Raw genomic sequence first — 23,008 nt, 5'->3', positions numbered from 1 at the left:
AAAAGAGCGACACCATCCTATCCAATTACATTTACCATAAAACTCTGCAATCGGCGTGGTTTCATGCGCTCAGGTGTAGTTATGACAAGATAAACTTCATTATGCTTTCTAACTGTTGAGAAACAATGTGTTTGACTTAACCCGTTCTCTCAGTGGCACTCAAATCCACTAATTCCTTCCAAAGACATGCATTTATATCGAATCACAAATATGTACTTTCATTGAGAAAATAGGGTTTTATAATTTCCTAAAACAGTTGGGAAATGCAAAGATTTGGTTTGTTTGTGAGTCGTTACAGCAGGTGTAGGTGTACGTGGGATTTTGATTGTAATGAAGGAACTCAGTGCAACAGGGTTGATTGATTGATTTTAATAGTTGTGGACTACTGAGCTTTATGACACAGAGGAATAAGCTTCGTACATTACACTGTGGCTGCACATGCATCTTGTTGGCAGGCCCAGTTCATGTTGGGTTTGGTCTCTTTCATTGGAAATAATGGAAGAAATAATGTGCCACTTTATTGATCTCTGTCAAAAAATTCTCCCCTTTCTTCTCCTCCCCAGGGAGGTCAGATGTCAGGGTGAGTAACACAGCGGCTCCTCTGCTGCTCGTAGCATTTAGGAATCAAAAGCACTTTGCTCAAAGGCTCCTCAGCAGGACAGATGCTAATGAACACAGGCTCCAAATCCTTCAGCTAAAGGACAAGCTTTTTAATGGCCAATGATCCAGCCTGGGTCAATAACTGCCACACTGTGAAACCATCTCCTCTACTGTTTATCTGCAGGGATCGTCGAACGGAAAACACCTTTTCAGTCACCATATGCGGAAAACAGTCCAATAATTAACGGCTAATGGACCCTTTGCACTCTCTCTGGCCCCAAGCAGCTGAATGAGACTGGAGCTGGGCGAACAGTAAGAATAACACCCACGTGATTACTGTACGTACGTACTAAAACACAGCCTCCAATCGGTAAAAAACGTGAGCGGGTGATTTCCCACAGCTCGTTCAATGGTGCAGATGGACAAGGCTGATAGCGGAGGAAAAATTGCTGCCAGGATGATCGGAAGTGGCAGACGGGGAGAGATAGATACAGCAAAAAGAGGGAGGTGAGATTGCACCAGTTTCCACTTGTGTGTGAGCCCTTTGTTGTGGGAAATACAGTATGAGTCACATGAGAGCACACCAGCTGCTAGACTCTGGAATAATGAGAAGAAACCTTGATCTATGCAGGGAGGAGTGGGAGAGTGTGTGTGTCAGGGAGAGAGGGCTGAATTGCATATGACACACCAAGAATTGGGGTGTTACACATATAATAATAAATTTACCGCAGAAACAAAGCAAGCTTTGATGAATTCACTACACTGTGTCCTTGAAGACATACGCCTTGATACTGTTCTCTGAGGTTCATTATTTGTCTTCCTGTATCCTAATATATTTATCTTCTCATTGTGGTATGAATGTCCTCAGATGGATCTCTTTGCTCTGTAGCAAAAAACAAACAGAGAGGTGCTCTGGGAGGACTGTAAGCATCACAGTGTGCCGAGATGTCTGTGGTAAGATAAATGACAGAGATAAGTGAACACCGCAAACACGGCGAGATACAATCAACTCTTTCTTGGCAACATGGCGGCGACATCGGGTTTATGCACAGAAGGGAGTGATGTGGTGTTTGCAGAACTGCTATAAGAGATTTTAGTGTAATTACAAAGGGATTACTACTTTTTTAGTGTAATTACAATGCTGTTATGACCCAAAACAAGCAGGTGGAAAACCCGCTGAGTAAGATGAGTTGATGTATAGGATTACAGCAGCTTGAAAAGCCATATTTGTGGCTCGAGGTGTTGAGGAAAATGCTCTAAAACCTCAGGTGCTTCTCAACTGCAAGTAAACTGGCGGGCGAGGTAATGAACAAGCTGAATCCTGGGATGAGTGTGCTGCGAGGCAAATAAACATGGCTGCCAGGCTTCCTCCTCAGCCTCTTTCACACATGCAGCCTGTCCCTGAAATGTTCAGGAAGATTTCCTGCACGGGGTCGCGTGTGAAAGGGAAATCTGTGCGGCCGGCTTTCTGCCTCAAGACCTCGTAACATTTCAGGAAAATGCTGATACAGCTGTGTGTGGATGACAGCACGAACATCGCAGGGACAAGCATGTAAAGGATTACGCCTTTACTTGGAGTCAGCGAACCAATCACAAGGCTCTGCTGATGCCGTATTTGAACATGTGACCTTTTTCGGTTGCCTTGCAATACAAGTTATTTTGTTTCCATGTTCCTGAAAATAATAAGACATCTGAGTGTGTGTACATCAGGCATCCATAAGTGTTGCATTACTTTCATTTGCCGGACTGTCCCGTGCCCCATTTATTAACACTGTGGACTGTGTGTGACGGGAACGTCCCTGAATGTGTGAACAGTGAATCACGAGCGGTGCCTGAAAGCTTATCCCAGTAATTTACTAGGAACTATGTGTGAAAAGCCTGCTTGAAGGAGAGAAAGCAACGCTCGCCCACCTTTCACTTATCAGGGGACTTTGGCTGAGTAACACTGATTATCCTCCCCGTTTGCTGGCGTAACATTGATTATCGTCCCCCAGTGCCAGGAGCCCCTCTGAGAGGATCATTGCTCCTAATCCTTTGACCTAGCTACCTCTCCTAAACACACCTTGGATTAGGTCCTCTGCTGGTTGCCTGGCACTGTGGGAAATAGGGTAAACAATTAAGAGATTTATGGCTTGGGCTAAATGTTGGTCTTCCCCTACCGAGAGTACCAATTCTGGTCCATGATGCTCAAGTCTGGGCTCGCACCCAAAGCCCTTTCTTGTTTTGGCTCCAGTGACAGGCTCATATACTCAATGTCGCTCAGATGGGCTCTGCATTCTTTATTCTCTTTGCAGTATTCATCTTCTTCTGCATTTGCACACAAATATTCAGAAGAGCACTGTATTCAATCAAAGAAAAGCTGATTCCTCACTGAACAAAGCCCTTCAGAGCTGCTGATCTCATTGTACAGTTGGGTAAATTTTGGATTATAAAACAAGGCCACATTTATTCTCAGGCACAGTTTTCAGCACCGTTCGGAAAAGACCTGATGACAAAGCAAGACTGCAGGATGACTCAGTCTATGTTGGCAGTCGGTGCCATCCAGATCTGAAGAATATTAAATCCTCCGCAGTGGTCATCTGAGGGGAAATTGCTGCCAGGTTTGTTTTGAGGCTCATTAGGCTGGCCCACAATGATTACTCACGGACAATCAGGTCACTGCAGTTGGCTGATACAACAGATAATAATGCATAACAGAAAGAACGCATTTTAGCAACAATCTTGGCTTGAATACTCTACTTATAAATCCACTCAGCTTTAGGAAAAAGACTTACACGGGGGCAGACACAGACAATGGCATTAGTGCTGGATGCTCATTAAGATAAGGGGATATCTGCGTGTGTGATCAGCCCGACTGACAATAAGATATGCTGAAGCTGCAGGCGTCGGGCCTCAGAGTCCGGAGGTAAGTACTTGACACCGGCAGTCAGTCACAGAGACAGAAAGACGGACGGATAGAGAGGCGGCCTGCCTGCCGAGCGGGTAAAAAACTGACAGCTAAAGTCACCCCAACGCACTCATTGACTGACAGACTGTGAGGATTATCTCAGAGACAAGCTCCCGAGCAGTTGTAGGACAAAACACGTGGAGGTGGCGAAGCAGGCGGACAGTGACACTCAGACGCACGAACACGCCGATTTCTAAATTTCTTACCTCGTAGCGGCGACTTCATGGCGGCTTCTACCATGCCCACCAGCAGCTGCAGGCTCTTGGGGTCTTGGGCCAGCCCGGAGGCGAAGGCGGCCAGTGCGTCGGCATGGCGACCAAGGTACTGAAGGGCAACACCCTGTCGGAAGTATGCCTGCGGAGGGGGAGAGGTGAGAGAAAGAGTCATCAGGGCTCCAGTCTAGGTGCACCAGCGCAGGGTTTCTACAAACACACAACCAGACACACTCATTTCACGCTGTTTGAGATTTTTTTTCCACATGAGCAGTTTTCTGAGCATGGCACCTCTCTCCTTTGTATTCCCATAATAGAGTGATCACTGGGTTTTTTGTACTTGTTAATTGGATTATAAGTTTTACATAAATGCACATGTTACACTCTAGCTGGCTGCCTTCTCAGGAGCAACTATTGTTTTTCCACTCTATGTTTTTTTGCTGTCTGTGAGCTGTGGGAGTGAAGTACAGCACTGGGATTTCTCTTTGGCTGTGTCTGAAAATAAGAGGAGAGGAAGAAAAAGGAGAATGAGAGAGAGCTACTTAGTCAAGTCGGTCTGTAGCCCAATAAAAGAACAACAATAAATACTTCAGATTGTGCATTCCCTTTGTCGGGACGCAGTTCTAAAACAAAAACTGTCCGGAGTCTGTTTTTGCCATATTTTTGCGTCAGATGTACACTTGTGTCATGTTTTAGAGATAGATAGAGATAGATACTTTATTCGTCCCCGCGGGGAAATTGGTTTGCGGCACAATCACAAGGCATTTGGGATACGTGGCTGGCTCTTCAAACAGGCAAAAATTAACTGCATTTGTCATCCAAGTCACATTGTTGCGAGTGTAATAATTCAGTACCGCTGAGACATAAACTGCATGCGACTGCTGACATACTGTATCTTTCTGTGAGAGACTAAAATGTTTTGGAACATTCTTCAGATTGAAAACTAAAACAGACGCTGTCTGTGGGATCCAAAGCCCCATCAATAAGTCTGTTTTTTTTTCTCCAGCATGTCTGTGTGGACTCACCAGAGAAAAGAGATGTTTTATCCAAGCAAGTTTGTAACTCAGTATGTTTGTGTCTAAGGCCTGATCAGACAGTAATCCTGGTGAGTAGTTAAACCTGACTCTGGTCCAGTGTAACAACAGCAGCAAAGAGAGCTGGAACTACATCCAGCTAGTTACTCACGATCCAAACCACTAAATCCCCCCAAGAGAAAGCAAACTGTCTCTCAGAATAGTCGTATCTGGGCTCGTGTGTCAGAAACACACAATTACAGCAGAAAAATGAGGGATAAGCATTGTGTGAGGCAAATAAACAACAGGACCTGTCTAAAATTAAAACTATCTGTCATGTTCGGAGGCCTAACCTCGCCCTCCAGTGTTTTTGTGCTTGCGTGTGTTGAGCAGCAGCAGTGCAGGCTGCCGTCGGTCCACCTCCTCACCGAGCGGGCAGTCACTCTGCTCACAGCTTCCAAAAGTGACACGAAGGCTAATTTGCCATTAGCATCTAAGAGGCCTTTTCATTAGTCTTCCCAAGCTTCTCTGTAAGCACCACTCGGAAGCGAAAAAGGCGGGGAGGATTAGGGAAAATGAGACATGACATTGAATTTATAGAGACCAGTAATTAATTTTGCTTCTGTCCGAGCCACGACTACCAATCTCTCTCCAGACCTGCTGCCCCCCTCCACATTTCTACCTCCCTTCCCATGCATCACAACTGCATTGAAAATGACGAGGACAGAGATTAGATTCAAAGCATTAACCTTTGTTCTAACGCTGTTATTATATGAGGGGAGTGCAGGCCAGGGTATCCGCTCAATATTAATTGCATCTAGCGGCGGTGGAGTTTGGGCAGGACGCACTGGCGAGAGCGGAGAAGCCCACAAACGTTTCGCCCCAGGGAGCAAAAGACATTTAAAAGCACTTCTCCCTTTGATTAGATTTAGCCCACAATACGACTGCTCACTCGGAGATCTCCCTGACTGAGACGACCAGGGGAAAGAGGACGGGAACAAAGATGAATAAAATAAGGCGCGCTTCAAACAAAAACTGCCATCTTCTTTAATCCTTTTATTTTTCCCTGTCCTGTCCTACATAAGGCTGAAAGACCAGACTGTGCGGCGAGTGCATTAAAATGTTGCAAACACCAGCACGAGAACAAATGCATAAACGAAAGAGCCACCAAAATGACACGATCGATACGCCGCACGGCCTTATAGGATTTTTTTTCGGCCATTAATCTCCCGCTGCCTTCAAAAGACATCATGTAGCTGCACGAAGACATGCACACATGAGATCACCTCAGCCTGTGCATAATCCAACGAGTCAATTCAAGCAGTGCCGCTCATGAAACAGAAGGTTCATTTCAATTTACATTACAGTGGCTGAACACTTGAGCGGGGTAGCACCAAACAGTGCACAAGAGGACAAAGCTGCGGAAATAACACCAACAGGTTGGCTATGCTGCCGGCGCGAAGTGTGATGGGAGGATGGGGAGAGCAAGATTTTACCCCTACACAACGTTTTTTTAAATTCACGCTTAACAGGATCTTTTCTAAAAACACAGCAGCATCTGCTTAGAGCTGCTGCTACAGTGATTAGCACAGCCTCTAGCCCTTAGCCAGACTGAGAGAGAGAAATTGAGAGAAGGAGATAGAGAGCATTACAGGAAGAGAGAGGGCTCCACAGATTAACTTTGCCCTGTCAACACACAGCATTACATACACAACAGAATGCTACAAGTCAGCGCTTAATCTTTCAGCCAAAAACCATCTCCCTGAACAGGATGCACATGAGAGGACGAGTCCTCCGAAGGCAAAGTTCTCACAGGCCCTCCTCAAATGTGATGCATCTGTTAGGTATCTTGTACAACATGACATCCTCACGCCGAGACTTCTAATACAGCGTTTTGCCTGAATTCAATCGAGGCTGAATTATTGAACCTTCCTGCATCTTCGCCTCCTCTATTTAATGCAGCAATGTGCTGATACCACAGAAGAGTGGATCGAGTGGGAAGGCTTGTCGTTCTTACCCGTGGGTAAATTCTGGGAGTGCTAATGCGCATGTGTGGCAGTATGTGTGTGTGTGTGTGTGTGAGAGAGAGAGAGAGAGTGTGAGAGAGAGAGAGAGAGAGAGAGAGGCTGGAAAACACATATGAATAAGAGAGAGGATAAAAGCTTTTCTTGTTTCTCGAATATTTTAATATTTCATGAATGTGTTTGATATAGTTTTAAATATTCATGTTTTTATGCTTAGGAGGAAGAGGGAAATGATGCAAAAAAAAAAAAGTTATTCACTCTGGTACGCTGTGCTACATGCTGTGGGGAACCAACATCCTCCACACACATATGCACAAACAAGCTCATGCACACCACAGTTGCATAAGACGACTTTCTCTCTAACGAGACACTTAGAATGAAACACGGACAATTTTCTTTCAGCTCACAATGAGGCCCACAGTCAGAGCAGCTGAACTCAGAGTTGACACGATTAAGATTGGGAGTTTGGCGCAAGACCAGCTGTTAGAGGCTCTTTTTCTATTAGCAGATTAATGCCTCAGCATATGTCCTTGCCCCCTTCTTCGACTCCCCTGTAACCCCCGGGGGTGTCGTCAGCCCCTGGGAGCTCGTCTGTGTTTGCTCTTGTCTATACTCGTTCAAGATCTGGGCCTAACAGGCTTAAAAGGAAGAATACAAGCCGCCTCACTGTAAACAATGAGCAACAGGGGTATGATTTGGCATATGGTGAAGGTGGACATACTGTACATACACAGTGAGCATCCACCGACCCAGACCACCCCCTCGCCAATAGCGCTTGTTTTGCCCCACAAGTAAGTCAGATTGTTGTGTTCACATATGCACAAACAAGGCGAACCTGGAGGTGAAACGCTCCAGGTTTTGAAACAACTGGTCCAAAACGAGCAAGACATACGCCCGTATACGAAGCATACCCAAAGTTAATTTCCCCAGGTTGCACTACCGGATTCATGCAGCGCTTCCAAGACAAAATGCTTTCTAAAGACAGCCAAATCTATTTGTTTACCCGACCCTGAATCTGTCATTTGTAGCAAGAAATCAAATTGCCAAGGTAATTTGTAAATGTTCTGTATCAAGGGCATCAGAGCTGGAAACCCGCCTGTGTAGTCAGGTAATTTAGACAGTTGCAGCCGTATTCAGAGTTGTAAAATCTCAACCGCAATGATGTCTCTCCAAACAGACAGCATAACTCCTCGCCCAGGCAGGCAGCCTGTCATTGAGCCAACTGCTCCAGCTGTGCTCCAGTAGCCCAAGGCCTTGTGCAGCTCGCTGTGGCCTGATCGGTGATCAGCAATAATAGAGATGCTCTCAAATGTGGAAATCAATAGAAGCCATGAAAGCTCCGTTTAGAGCATGCCACACCCTTCGCTGCTGTAGTGTGCTTAGGACACGCCTGCCGCAGATGGTTTCTGATCACCCACAGGGCAGTTGGTGCCAATGCGACGACTCTGAACAGAACCCCCGCTGGCGACATAATGGAACCCAAATCAGACCATCAAATAGGGACAGCAGGCTGCAAATACACTGCACACACACATAAATACAAACTGAAGAAAAATACATCAATGGCTCCTCAAGACAACCATCCATCTGTCTCCAGCAAACATGTAATACTTGAAATCAGCTTTCCACAAAGACCAGGACGCTGGGAACAGATTAACACTAATGGCGTGACAGGAACAAAGGGATTTCTGCCTTTCTTCCCTCTGTTTCTTGGCTCTTTATCTATAGGTGTCGTTGCCTGGTTTCCAATGTGACCCAGAAATGTCATGTGTCGACCACGGTTTCAGACGTGTGCCTCCGCCGTCCCTTGCAAATCTCTGCCACGACACTTTCAAGGTGACACGGTCGATTCACACGGTACACAAAATGTCAACTGCTTAATTTAATATCCAGGGATAACTGTCGGCCATGACAAATTAGCTGGGAGAACGGCTAAAAAAGTGAAACGGAATGATTGCTGCTCTGGGCCTTCTGCCCTTCAACTTGACAGGCCGAAAGCCACAGTACAGCACAATGGAGGCTGCACTTAATTAAATCTGTTTCTGAAGGCAAGTCTGTGTGTTTCTACCCATCTTCCTGCGTCTCGCTGCAGGTACAGATCTCTTCCCCCAGGACTGAAAAGGTCTGAGGTCAGTCCTCATGGAGGTGGCGGTGGGGGCATTACAACCGTCGCCTTGGGCCAAACATGAACCTCTGGCCTTGGGGTCACTGGGATAGAATCATGACACAGCTGCCTGTCTATTACCATCTCCCCAATCTAATAAGACCAAACCCTAAACCGGCAACCACCCCTGACCTACATCGATCAAGTGTGTGTTTATCTGTGAGTGTTTGTTGTGTCAGTGGGAAAAAACGGTGACAGACTCATTTTTCCTCACGCTGAGTGAAAGGTTTCTGCATTAATCTGGCTAATCGATGAAAAACGTTGCTTTTTGTTTCGTCCTATATGCTGACTTAGTGGGCTTTTGTAGAACGACCCTCGTCAAGTCCACAGCGATTTTATGTTAACAGCGTGAGCCGCATCAAAGGTGCATGTTAAGCACTTATGCAAGTCAAATTAAGGCACCTTACAATCTGCATGTAGGTAGACGCAGTAAAATATTTATGATGCATTGATGTAATCCTCCCTGAGGGGGATGTAGACTCTGGTGATTGCTGCTCCATCCAAAGCCCTTAATTAGCCCATTAGATTAGATGGCTTTAATGAGAGCAAATTCAACTGATCATTCTTTGTGGAGCCGGCAATTAAAGGGTAAATGTTTCATTATTCAGTGAGTGGCGACAATAAGGCCCAGGTAAAATCCAGCCGGCAGAGGCTTCAGTGCGAGAGACATTGTAGTACTCTCTCATGGCTGTAAGGAATCGATTAGCCGGCTCACATCAAACTGGCAGCCAGCGCAGGACTTCAGATTGGAAAAGGTCATAGTCAGGTATGTGGAATCAATGCTGAGCTCTCTGTATTCACTGTGTCTCGCATTATCTGGCTGGGGGATGGTTTAACGTTTTCTAAAAACAATTACCAAAAGACAAAGAGAACCTTCAGTAAAGAAGGTCAGGGCTCATGATGGCGGAGGTGTCATGTGGCGCACATCCATTGTGACAGTCAAAGTGAAACAGAGGGGGAAAACTGATATTGCTCATTTATCACAAACAGATGAAAAAGCACAATAGTGGCAAACTGTGGGGTCGTGCAGTGACACGCTGTCACAATACACTGTTTGGCAGAAGGAATTCAATTTTCTTTCCGCTACGTGCATGTCCACCACAACTGTCGCTCTTCACAAAGGAAGCAGACCAATGGGAAGTGATAAACCGACAGATAAAATGGCAATATGCCTGTCGCTCATTCCGAGCATGTTAATTCCAATGTTAGAAAAACCATGTCACACTCTACCGCTATGATTTATAGCCCGATTTGTCACATGGATGCAGCTAGCATACTTGCATTCTTATTAGCATCTTAAGAGTCTTGAGATGTGAGGCTGAGAGGGTCAGGGTGCTAAACAGATTTCCGTGCCCCTCTGAACTAGATCCTTGGCTCTGCTCTGCCTGAGCATTGCGCACGAACCCCACAGCCACAGGGGCTGACTCTCAATTAAAGCAGGCATTAATTACTTAAAGGAGCTTTAATCAATCAAGGCCAGATGGTGAACCTGAAAGAAAGAGCAAACTCTGGGCCGCAGAAGTGCTTTCCACCCTGACGAGACTAGAGGTGGCCATAAAAGGCTTTATTACGAAATACCTGCAAGGCGTACAGAGAGAGTATATTTTTTGCAACCAAAAGGGGGTACGAGGCCAGAAGCTGCGTTCTCGGCTGAATCTTTCACGTGACTGTCACAACTGAACTTCTGACTAAACATAAAACACATCTCTAATTCATAAAGGTGACAAATAAGCTCACAAAGAACTAAAACTTACTTTTTGTAACAGTAATTATAGGCACAGATTATACAAAGCTGATGCCAATTGAACAAGCGGTCCTGACCATACGTGTCCCTGACGTGTTCAGCCCCACAGTGCCGACAGAAGAGGCTACTTGGCCCTGGTGCTGTACTCTCCTGGCCCGAGGCACCACGTCCTCCATCTTCATTTGTACTCCCTTAATTGGCTTTGACAGTGAACTCAAGCATGGCTGAAAAATATCCTCCTCTTAGTAAACACTGGCTGAGAGACACATGTTCTCAGCATGGGAAACCAGGCCTCTCCATTAGCCATTAGGATGGGTAGTCATGTCCAGCTGCCCCTCACTCAACACCTCTTCAAAGCATGACAGTATGAGCACCACGTCTCAAACGTTGCCGCCATCTCAACTAATGCGCCGAATTTCTGGTGGGAGACAAAGGCTGGTGTCGTACAAAATGCAACCTCCTGTTCACAAGCTGTTCAAAGCAGCATTTTCTGAGGTGTGAAAAATCGGCTGCCAAGCAAAAGAAGTTTCTGAGCCTGAGGTGTTTCATGGTTTTGGTTATCATTGCTTGCTGAGTTTGAAGATCCCAAAGAGAAGCAAAGTCCACCAAGTCATTACCCCCCCCTCGCACAGTCACACAGTAGGCACAGCTCCTTGTCAGTGTCAGCACTTGTGTTGGGTTCATTAGGCTGCTCAGGCCTTAGCGGGAAGTTGCTTCATCAAACAAGAGTCAGCAGCACAGGCTGCCTGACAGTGTGGCTTCTCCAGAGCTGCCCTGCAACACTTCAAAAGACTCACAGGCAGCCTTTATGGAAAGCTCTAATGAAAAGCATGGCATGAGCCCCACTGCTTTTGATTCTGCTGGTAAGGAGTCATACATGATTGAGTAAAGGCACGCTGAATCACAGATAAGGCGCTGAGAGGCTGAGAGGACTGGGGAAAGAAGAGGGCAGGGCGAGGAAAGACAATGGCGATGTAGCCCAAAGGGTCAGACGTGCACTTAAAACGAGGAGGAGGTGAAACGACGGAGGAAGAGGGTGAGAGCGCGAGATAAAGGTTAGCACATGAAGGAGACACAGAGATGCCTCTTGTTATTCCATCCTAGTGTATTGTACATGCCTGCTGCCATCCAGGCTATCAGAGCTCTTTATTGTGTATGACCTGTTTCTCCTTCCCATCTCCCAGTGCAGCAGCAGCATCCACATACTGGGCTGTTGTGGCTGCCGCACCGCTGCTTTGCCATGCTTGTGCACACGGCGATCTCCCCAGCGATTACCAGATAAATGCACTTTAATTCACAACACATGCGACCGGCGGTTTATATATAGACTCGCTAATTCCCCCACGGCCACACTGCAATATGAACTCCATGCTGCACCAATTTAAGTGTGTGATGAGTCCCGGGTGGACAGGCTCCTCTACTTATCATATATATGACATGCTCCAGCACATTGCTGGGCCAGGGAAAAATTTCAGAAGCTGAAAAAAAGGAAGATTATGGTTGGACCAGCGTGGATTTTTCATTATTAATGAGGAGGGTCCTTTTCAGGCCTGCTCGCCTATTGAGAATTATCGGTCAATCCCAGATGTAGTTGAGCTGAACAGCGGTACCATTTTCACAGGAGATGTCACAGCTGCAGAGGAAGAAAACCTGAATTTTAACAAGCATAATGCTGCTAATGCACATTTAAGCAACAAGTATTCACTATTTTAGACCGACGTCCTGACAGTCAACTCCCATAACAGGGCTAATTGGCAGAGTTCTGCTGAAAGGAGGTGTCTGCCTCTGATAACACTGAGTGGTCCTGTAACACATCTGCACAGTCTGTGTTAGCTCATTAAACAGCAAGTTCCCTCAGCGTTCTTTGGCCATCACCATGCATCATTAATTGTGTCCGCCTGCTAATCACGTTAGCTGTACTTCCCTGGCTTTGATATCTATCTCTATGCATGCTGCGTGACTCGATGGCCGACCGAGTGAACAGGTTTCCTGACCACCTGTGGACACTTTATGCATTCGGAAAAAAAAAAAAAGTAAATACGTTCATTGAAACTCCTCTGGCAACCGGTCGCAACATTAAAGTGATCCACCGCCAGAAAGCACACACGGACACACACACACACACACAGGAAGCCAAATAAAAACACTTGCTCAGAGCTATGAGTCATCATGTGGATGCCAACAATCAATGGGGCTCACCGCACCCAGCTGGCTGTAGTAGCAGAATGTATTAATTTTCTCATTTAGAAACAAATATATACTACAAATAGATTAATGGTGTTTGATCAGCTTGGCAGAGCGATGCCAATTAGTATGCATGGATGGAACGAGAAATGATGCTTGATTTTTGTAAGTGCTGCTCTAAAAGCATATGGAAGCTATCCGCAGTTACTGTAAAATGAGATGACTACCCATCTCACAGCTATATTCAAAAGCACTGCAGCTCCCAAGGAGAAGGGGGGGGGTGCATTACAAAGAAAAAAGGTGGAGATACAGAGGAGGGGGAAAAAAGAAGAGGAAGGGGACATGGGAGCCAGGAGAGCAGGAGCACAAGCGGAGAAAATTGAGGCTATGGTTAGCTCAGGACCAGGGAGAGGTGAAAGTGGCCCTCATTTCATACTACACAGAGTTTGGCAATTACTGGTGACAGCACCTCGCACCAAGACGGGGAGAAGATTGATCCGGACAAGCAAGACCCTGTTTGCTTTGTTAAAAGTAATTAATCACTGTGGCCACGGAGGAATGGTGCCTTGAGTGCTATGCAGCTCTGCCGAGTGTGTTGGCGTGTCTGTGTGTGTAGCCGCATGTGAGTACAAGCACACACACACACACACACACACAATGCACACATGTCCGAAACGGCTTAAGTGAAAGAAAAAGATGGAGCAGGGTGGCAAGGAGAACTTTGGGAAAAAGCGGGGGAAAGAAACTGAGATTGAGGAAAGAGGGAAGGAAGGGGGGAACATGCGCACACTGCACCCATTTATTCACATGCATGCACTCAAGAGGACCAGTAGTGCAATCCATCATAAGAGTCCTATCCACACCCACTGAGCAGAGAACTTCAGCAAAGGGGAACAGTGGATAAAGGAGGCAGAAATGGAGAGAAAATAAGGAAGAATTCTCCTTCCTTCACCTTTACTCTGAGTGAAATGGTGGAGTTACATCTTCTGCTGTAGGTTACTGCATCCTCCTTCAAATGAAATAAACAACGTTCACTGCGTTTCGTCGTCACCATTCTCTCCTCTCTCTGAAAAGAGAACTCGAGTGTTTCAGCAGTGCCATTAAAACCAATTTTGCATCCATCATGTTTTAATAGCTCATACAAACAGCTTTTAATTGAAAGAGGAATCTGAATGTGGTTTTGTTTTATCACAACAGACACCTGCCTCTGCTCACGATTACTGTGATTCTGGAGATCCTTTGTATGCTCACTGTTAATGCCTCCTGTTCTCCATTGTTACCTCCGTCCTGCTAAATGGCTATCTAGCTGTTAGACCAAATCGGCTGAAATCGTGGTGAGCATAATTCTGCAAATTATTGTGCTTGTTGCAAATATAAAAGCATAGAGAGGAAGCTCAAAGTGAAAACACACAGTGCTGTAAATCCCATTAGATCACAAAAATACACACCCACAAACACCCCCTGCCTCCTCCCCACCCCTCACACTGCAGTGATAACAGCAGCAGGAGCCCAAAGCCACAGGGACACAACCATGATCAATAAGAGAATACACACACACACACACACACACACAGGGGAGTCCAGTGATCCCGCAGTAGCTGGGGGTCTTAGGGGAATGGGCGTCACTGGCCGATGGAAAAATTGGATGTGAAATTGTGAGTGGAGCAGAGAAGAAAGGACAGCAGGGCGAGGGCATGAGAATACTACGGGTGTTCTCTGGTGTCATATTTCTTTCCCTAAGCTAGAGAGTTAGAAGGGCGGCAGCTGCAGCAGAGAAATGGCCACACGTCGAGAAAGCACTCACTGAAGTGTTGTCTGTGCAGCCGCAGGCCTGGACACTAATAGAAACAGAAGCCAGGGACGCCTCCATGTCAGCTGAGCAGAATACTAAATTCTCCTCTCGTGCTAATGATTACCCCGAGCAAGGTGCAGGTCCGCAACACCACTCCGCAAATGAACATCAGCAAACCTGCAAATTCAAATTAGCACATTGTCCGGACCCGCCCGGTCTACACTCACAGCTCTGTGCTGCAATACCTGGAGGACACGGTTTGACTAATAAGAGGAATGATTCTCCGGCTAAAGCTAAATACTGAAGGCTTTGTATCTCCCCGCACTGCACTTCTCGCCGCTCTTTATTAATGCAACAGTTTGCCTGTGCACGAACTGATGGGGTTGGGGCTTTTAGGAACAGATATGGGTGATAAATGGTGAGAAGGCTCTGACCCCCTCTGTATAGCAAAGGTGTATAAATTACCTATCCGGCTACCCAGGGAGTGATGACCCCAGTCGATGTAGCCAACCCCTCCGCCATCATTTACTGAGCGGCTAGCCCCTGTTTGAGACCCTGCCATAACTTACACACACACAACCTCTGGACCATTTAAGGAGGCCTCACTCTCATAACTTATCATTAGGTGGCAGTGCATGTGAGTGATGTTCTATTACTTAACTACAATACAGATATTGAAGCATATTATATCATGCTTACTGAGGTAATTAGAAAAGATGAGCAGAGGGTCCCGTCACGACAGTTTCGCCTGATACTGCGTTTACCTGCAGTTTTGTAAGTCCGTGTTAGTCTTTACGTGTCGGCACGCAGCAGGAGCACACAGTTCCACTTTTTGCTTGCAGTACTTTCTCTTTTCTGCAAAATATGTTGCTGCTCTCTGTGCTGGAAAATATGTTACAACATATTTCCTAACTCGTTCCTAAGACTATCCTCCCTGCATCATTTATCATGTTGTGGCATTAAGATAACATCCTGCACTAAGCCATCTTCCAGTGCTACTCTATGAATAAACTTCCTAATATCAGCCAGTGATGGCTCATTATGCTAGCCTATCATGCTGGGCCTCTTTTAAAGTGTTTTCTCTCTTGGGTAAAAAAAAACTCCATGTGCTACTACGACTGCTTTTTCTGTGCTGCTGGATTAAGCATCCTGTTTTAAACATTTTTCTGCAGCTTTTTTCCCCGGAGCCTGTGGAGATGAAGAGAGCTTTGGAGTGTTCAGAGAGAATTTCATTCAACCTGTAGTGCTTCATGTTCCCCCAAGGGAGTTTCCTTTCCACTGTCAGGGGTCTGAAAGCTAAACAACCCCGAGGAGAGGGCCAGGGAGCCACTCATCTACTGTACAAACACGGTAAGCACAGACATGGTGGAGCAGCTGTCTGTTTACAAGGCTAACCGAGCAGATAGATCACCCCTGATCACTCTGAGAGAGGTCCTCTGAAGCGGTCACATGAAGGTATGTTCATAGACAGTAATAATTACAGTATATAGCAGATATACTGAGAAGCTGAAACCGTAAGTCCTGCAAATCCAAGCTTGGGACCACGGGTTAACAGTGACAGATAGCTGTTTAAATGAACATTTCTTTGAGGGTCTATTTTTTTTTTTTTTTTTAACTCAGTGGGAATAAAAACCAACACTTCGACCTCAAGCCCACCATAAAGCAACAGCGAGGAAAAAAAAAATCAGTCTAATTGAAACTTCACATCTGCTGAAATCCTCTCCTTCAAATACAAAACACATGCAGACGCCACCAAACAAAATGCGACCATGACCGCAGCGGTCTACGTGTGGACATCTTTAAATGTTTGCGTGTGGTGTGTGTGCGCGCGTGTGTTCCCCTTCTATCACTGAATCGTCTTATTAAACCCGTTGCCTTGAGAGACCAGAGCAATTACTCACTCCCTCACAGCACCTTTTGGACTTTGGGCCACATTCGATGTGCTGCTCCAAATGTCACACACCTTCGCTGGCAATTAAACACCACTCTCCCTCAGTGCCTGTTTTAATGGGCTTCCTCGACTAAAAATAAAAGCTGCAAGGTATTCTCATAACACATTACAAAAAAGGGCATTGTGTTTTCATGGAGCATAATTTCTATATAATTTGCCAATTCTCAAGTTATTAAGCTCAATTAGAGCGACATGATATCTTTGTATGGTATCAGTGATTATGAAAACATTCTCCAGGAGATACGAGCAGCCCATTATATTTTCTACTTGACTGACATATATAACCTTCAATACTTTTTGTTGCTGCAAGAATGGATTAGGTTTTCTTTTGTCCTGCATTTTCAGTCTCATCTAATTAAAGCTGCAGTAGGCAACAATTGGACGTACGCTATGCAAAACCTTCTGCACAGCCCGAGTTCCGACGGCTGCGGAGGAGTCGACCTCACTCCTCTCCATGATGCGAGCCTCGCAAAGACGCCGGTCTCTCTCGTCCCGACCCGTCTTCTCAAAGACGCTCCTCCAGCGCTTCGAGGCAACAAGGCAGAGCGCCCCAGTCTTCAGAGGCTGCTGCGATGGCGTTGAACAGTGGGATGAGAGGCTAGTACAGCACACACACACTTTCAAAAGTCATTCCCCACTGTTTGTCACCATGCCTCTTTGCCACCAGTACAAGCGCCTGCCATCAAACGCGAAGCTATGTGTTATATGCTATATGTTTTTGGCATATCCCACTATAGGCAAAGGACGTGCTGGAAATTCATCATAAGTTCCAGGACTTTTGCAGGATTTTGCACCACTGACTCAGGCTTTCACGCCCACTTTCTCCAGCACTGACACAGCACTAAAACGAAGTGTGGCTATGCGAGACTAGGCTTTCACCATCAGAAGGGATGTGAACGCACATCTGAATTTGCAGATGTGATTTGTAGGACAGCCAATAGGAACACACTCTCTCTGGTGTGACCTGTGATTGGCCAAAGTCTGAAAACAGAGCCAAAGGGAGGTGTCAATAGTCTAGTTTACTCTCAGACCACCTGAATTACAATATGCTGAATATTTATAAAGGAAATTTGTGCCCAGCTACCACAGCTTGTTGTCCAGTAAAGCCTGTAAGGTGCACAAAATAGGTTTAAACTCTAATAGTTTGAAATTTAAGTGATTTCAAGATTGCTTTAATTGAGGATTTTTCTTGCTTGTACAACTGCAACAAATCTGACTCCCGACTTTGCATATTTTCCTTGTCATGAGTGCAGAAACATTAGGTGATAATTGCCTACAACAAATCAAAACACAAGGTCAGAGAGCAGCCACACTTAATGCATGCACCAGCCGGGTCAAAGTTTGACAACGCTCTGCTGTCGGGGCTCATTCAGGGAGACCGAGTCACATCCACTGTTCTCCATCTATTCTGTTCACCCCAGTGTCACTCTGCAATGCGTAAAGTCCAATTAATAGACCAGTATCTATGCATGCGTGTCACAATGGCAGCTGCCTTACCCCCTCCCTCTTCCTGGGCACGGCTACAACGGGTGCTCAGTGTTTATGTCACCTCTTAATTGCATTTTTCCCCCATGGTAGAGGTATGGCTTTGTGCAGACGCCCCAAGGAAGAAAAAGAAGGTCAGGCTGCCAATTTGGAGCTGGCAGGTCGTGAGTAGCGGCAGCACTTAGTTTCGCTTCAGAAGAGAATGGAGGGCTGCTGCTCATCTATGGAAACCAGGACAAACAAAAGAGATAAGTGAAGGGGAAAGGAAGACAAATCCCCCTCCTCTCCTCGCAGTCTTGAGACTCTGGGAGAGTGACACCAGGCTTACAGAGAAGTCCCATGTTGCGCAGCTACCTGTGATTGAACAGGGACAACACAGAACAGGAGGGATGGATTTTCAGGAGGACATTTTAATGTTCTGTGCCACTGAGGATATGCAAAGCAAACATGCAAGAACACCTCTCGTAACCATTTACATAAAGTCTGCACCATGTTGCTCCGGATATGAGCACAATTAAGCAAACACACTGAATTACTACCGACTGTTTAAAGCAATGAGCTCTGACCTCATTCACAGAATTTAAAGGGAATGTGACATTAACAGAAAAGTGAAGCATTAAATGACAGTTGGACTTTACGCTAAATCACAAGCTCGTACTCTAGGACCCGACTGAGGAAGTCCTTAAAGAGATTTTTATAGTCACTTAAAGAACAAACAGTGAAGCTGAAGTGAATCACAAGTGGCAGCTCATGATAACATGTAGCCCTGAGGCATTTTGATCCGCCCCTGGTGATTGATGGATCTGGTGATCTGGTTCTGTTCAATGTGGTGATGCTCTGTTACCTTAAATAGATCCTTTGCAGATTAAATAAATTCCCTAAACATCCCAAAGTCAGAAGGAGGTTTTAAATAAAGTAAAATAAAGAATAAAGCACATGAACGCAGAGCCACCCCCACCCCCCTCATTGTCAGCGAGGAAGAAAGTGCTACGGTCATAAAAGACTCCACCACGAGCAAAAGAAAAGCAGTGCTTACACTGCCTTAATAACAAATGGCCTTTCAGCAAAGTTAAGAAATGTGTGCCCCAGTTGCTCCAATGCCTCCCCTGACTTGAACAGATACGGTTTGACAAAGAGCCAGTGAACCCTGGACTTTTTCGTTTCTTTCCATTTCTGAATAATTTCCATTAAACCATCTCAGTGTGGTGGAGGTGAGGGAGAGGGGAGGCAAGAGGGAGGCGGAGAGAAAGGGGAGAGAGCATGAGAAGATAAGGGGCAAAGGTAGTTAAGAGGCAGCCGGTTTAGGACTGCATACACACAAAAAAGAGGATAAGATTAGGGCCAACAGTATATCTTTCACCAGTGCCGCCAAAGGAAGTGCCAAAAAAACTACGAAAAAAGAAAGAAAATAATTTGCTTGTGACGACAAATCAGTTCCAGTGAAACTACATTTTGCAACATGAAAAGGAAAAAGGCACCTATCTCTTTGACCAGGCCTCTCAAGCGGGGGTTGACTTGCACACTAAAGGACCGGGGCCATTTAAAAAAGCAGGCAGTATAATCTCTATAGATCCCCCCTATTTGCATTCCAGTGTGTCTGGGTCAGACTGTCACGTCTGTCTCTGGCTCTCGCTGTCTGTCGGTCACAATCCAGAGTGTCACTGCACCACGTCAGGAGGACATGGCAGCTCTGGTCAGGAGTTCATCATGGGTCAACAACCGGGTCCCACCCAAGGGGACGGCAGCTATTGTTTATGAGGGAGGATCTTTTCTGTAGGCAGTCAACCATGAAGGTCTGGTCTTATTAATGCAAATATATCTGCATTACACAGAGCGGAGGCGGTGGACTAATTGGCTACTGATACGATTGAACCATCACATCTCTTCTCTCGGGGTGCACGGCGATACATCATGTTCAGTGGAGAGCGAGAGTGAAGGATGGAAGAGAGAGGCGGCAGGTGAGAGGGTGAGAAAGTTAGGTCGCCCATCAAAAATACACCCATCACTCGAGTGGTGACCCATCTGACACCCCCTGACACCCTCTCCCTGACACCACCACCACACACACATACACACACAGGAACAGTTACACAACCCTGCCACACAGTTTCTGCTGCAGCTGTCCCTGCCCTTCAGCCATAAACCAACATTCACTGAATCCAGACAAACAAAAGTGAGTGCTTTCTGACACCCCGGTCAATTACAGAGGTGTATCTATCACAGCCTCCAGACAGCGCTCACAGAGAGGGGCTCAGTCTACACCACGGCTACTATCTCCTCGCTGCAGATGTGAATATGGCTATTACAGGCTAGTTATCCTCAAGCAGCACCGTCCAAAACCCCTCGTCCTCCCGTGACCCAAGCATCTCTCATGACCCAGCACAGCAGAGGACACGGCCATTACTGTGAATCACCCTAAACAGTCGGCTTTCAACCGGGCTGGAAAACCGGAGGAGCCTTTGAACATCGTGCCGCATGCTGAAAGAGAGCCTCGGCACTGGCCCTGGGGGACGCTGAGCCTTGGCCTCGCTCTCTCATGTTTTTCAATACACAACCATTGACACAAATGAAAAGAAAATAAATTTGAGGGAAGAAAAAAGATTGCTGAGAGGGAAAAGGACGTGGCAGTTAAGGGGCAGGAGATTTCAATGCCCCAAAGGACCGAAGGAAGACATCTGAGGTAATTTCTCCACAAATATAAAAGTTATTAACACAAAATGAATAAATGCCTTTTCCTGCCTGGCTCTCTGAGGTCTTCCTCCTCCCATGCAGCATTTCTTTCCTTTTGGGAGTGAATCCCTTTCAGAAGTGCTCGTTTTGATGGTGCTGACTCTTCTTGGTCTCTGAGGAGCAATTACAGCTGGCCTGTCAAATACCACAACGCTCCAAAGGACCAGTTCACCGCCTGAGGGGCCCTCTCATACCCCTTGAAACCCCCAATTCCAACCTCTGTGAAAGTTGGTGCACACCAACCCCTGAACTCTAATGAACACAGCCCAAGACAAGACCAGAACAATAATGAAACTAGCATCCCAGTCAACAGTGGGATCCACCTCTATACCTCAACCTATCAACCCCAAACCCCCGCAAAGCCCCTACAGGCACACCTTTCAAAGACAACCTCCATCCATTTTTTGACTCCCTGGTGGACGAATCCTTATTAGTGGAGGAAATCCAATTCTCTTTCCAAGGCAGACCTTGAGGTCCCCAGTAGCCCACCCACATCTGAGGAAGAGGCTGCCATCAGTGATGACTCTATTCAATCAGCTCCATGGCCAGGAGGTGAGAGAGCGCAGGCGGCTGGACAGGGGGTATCTAAACGCTCCTCATCATCACCTCTGTGTGTGGTTTTTGTAGGTGTGATCATCTGGCTGGCCCTCAACCTTAATTAATCACCTCCTGAGGTTAGAGTGGCACAACAGCAAAAGGGTCCGCACTCGGCCCAACTCGACAGCACAGCCCCCTGAAGGAGGTGAGAGGTGACAAATGTAAAGCAGCACAGTCTCTATGCTAATGACGGGGTAAGCAGGTGGCACGCTCCGAGACCTGAACCCTCGGCCAATTAGATACACCCACAGACAGGATTGCTATTTCGCGCTCGTTGCAAGAATACCACATAACCACTGCCTGTCTGCTGCACGTCGTTAGGTAAGATTGGCAAGTGGGCCATCACCTGCCTACCTCAGAAGTTTGTGTGACAGGCTGCCTGATAGCAGGTAGCTATTACAGCATCCTTCCAGAGGTGATATCATCATATTTTTTCTTGCAGCACTGCAGTGATGGGGCTAATTATCAGGGCTGAAGAAAGACCAGGCTGGATAATGTAAATGTCAGTGCTATGAGAGAGAGGCTCTGAGCTCTCATCAGAATTGCTTTGAATCTTGCTTCAGTGATCAAAGGCATGCAGAGATAGAGAGGGGAGCGCAGAGCCGGGGCCAGCTAAATGAAGGTTAGATTATTTCATACATTGAGAAGGCTAAAACATTTATACCACCATCATCTACAATAACGACTTTTTTGTCCAGATTCAGCAGCTTCTGAGACTTCACCTCCAATTTTGGGGCTTTTTTACTCACCACAAATAGGAAATAATAAAGCCAAACAGAGATTTACAGATAACATAAATTAGCATGTCATGTAGCATGAGCACAATAGACGAGGAATGTCTGTGTTGGTTAATGTCCTATTCTCTTTCTTTATAAATTAATAATCGATCCCATCAATGTCTTATAGGAGGCCACACACGGCCTTAATGGCGAGCTAATGCTTTTATAATTGCAAGCCTTGCGGTTCACTCTCCATGTCACTGTTCTTTAATGTTTCTGGCCTTGGCAAAGCAGTGCTGCACAGCAACATGTAGGCACTTGACACACACGATGCAGCAGACCCTCCTCCCACCATGATGGAGAGCCCGCGTGTCTGTTTTCTGTTTCTGTTTTTCAGGGATTATCTGGGAGAATATACGGGCCAAGAGTAGATTTATAAAGTGTGCATGTGGGGGGGCGAGTAAATGTAGCCCCTGTGCTGTGCGTTTCAATCAGATTGAGCGGGTTGCAAGCGCAGCACATTACTCTCCCCCTGCTCTGCATAGCGCTGTGCTAGGCTATGTCCTCCTGCTGTATTAGGGTGATGTATGACCCAAACGCTGCGCTGCGCCACACCACAGCGCACACACTCCTACCACACCGCTCCAAACACCCTCTGCGGCTTTTTCATTCCACCTGTCAAACTGTTATTCATCTCTCCCTCTCTCCTCTCTCTCCCTCCCTCCCTCACACTTGCTTTATCTCTTCACCCACCCCTACATCTCTCCGCCTTATTGTATCCATCACTTTACTTTGTCTTCATGAGCATTCCCACAGCTTTGTTTTTCTCAAAAAGAACACAATATC

General features: G+C 46.3%; 1 protein-coding gene across 2 annotated transcripts in view; it reads right to left on the bottom strand.

The window, feature by feature from the left end:
- The window catches only part of LOC121606453 (tetratricopeptide repeat protein 28-like), a 156,131-nt gene that overhangs the window by 61,105 nt on the left and 72,018 nt on the right, over window positions 1–23,008 (bottom strand). For both annotated transcript variants that reach the window (XM_041936774.1, XM_041936775.1), the window contains one exon: window positions 3,754–3,901. In XM_041936774.1, the coding sequence (XP_041792708.1) occupies window positions 3,754–3,901 (148 nt within the window). The remainder of the gene's footprint in view (window positions 1–3,753; window positions 3,902–23,008) is intronic.

This window comes from Chelmon rostratus, chromosome 5 (genome assembly GCF_017976325.1).
Source record: "Chelmon rostratus isolate fCheRos1 chromosome 5, fCheRos1.pri, whole genome shotgun sequence".
Classification (NCBI taxonomy): Eukaryota; Metazoa; Chordata; class Actinopteri; order Chaetodontiformes; family Chaetodontidae; genus Chelmon; species Chelmon rostratus.
Note: the sequence above shows the minus strand (reverse complement) of the source record. Positions and strands in the feature narration are given on the sequence as shown.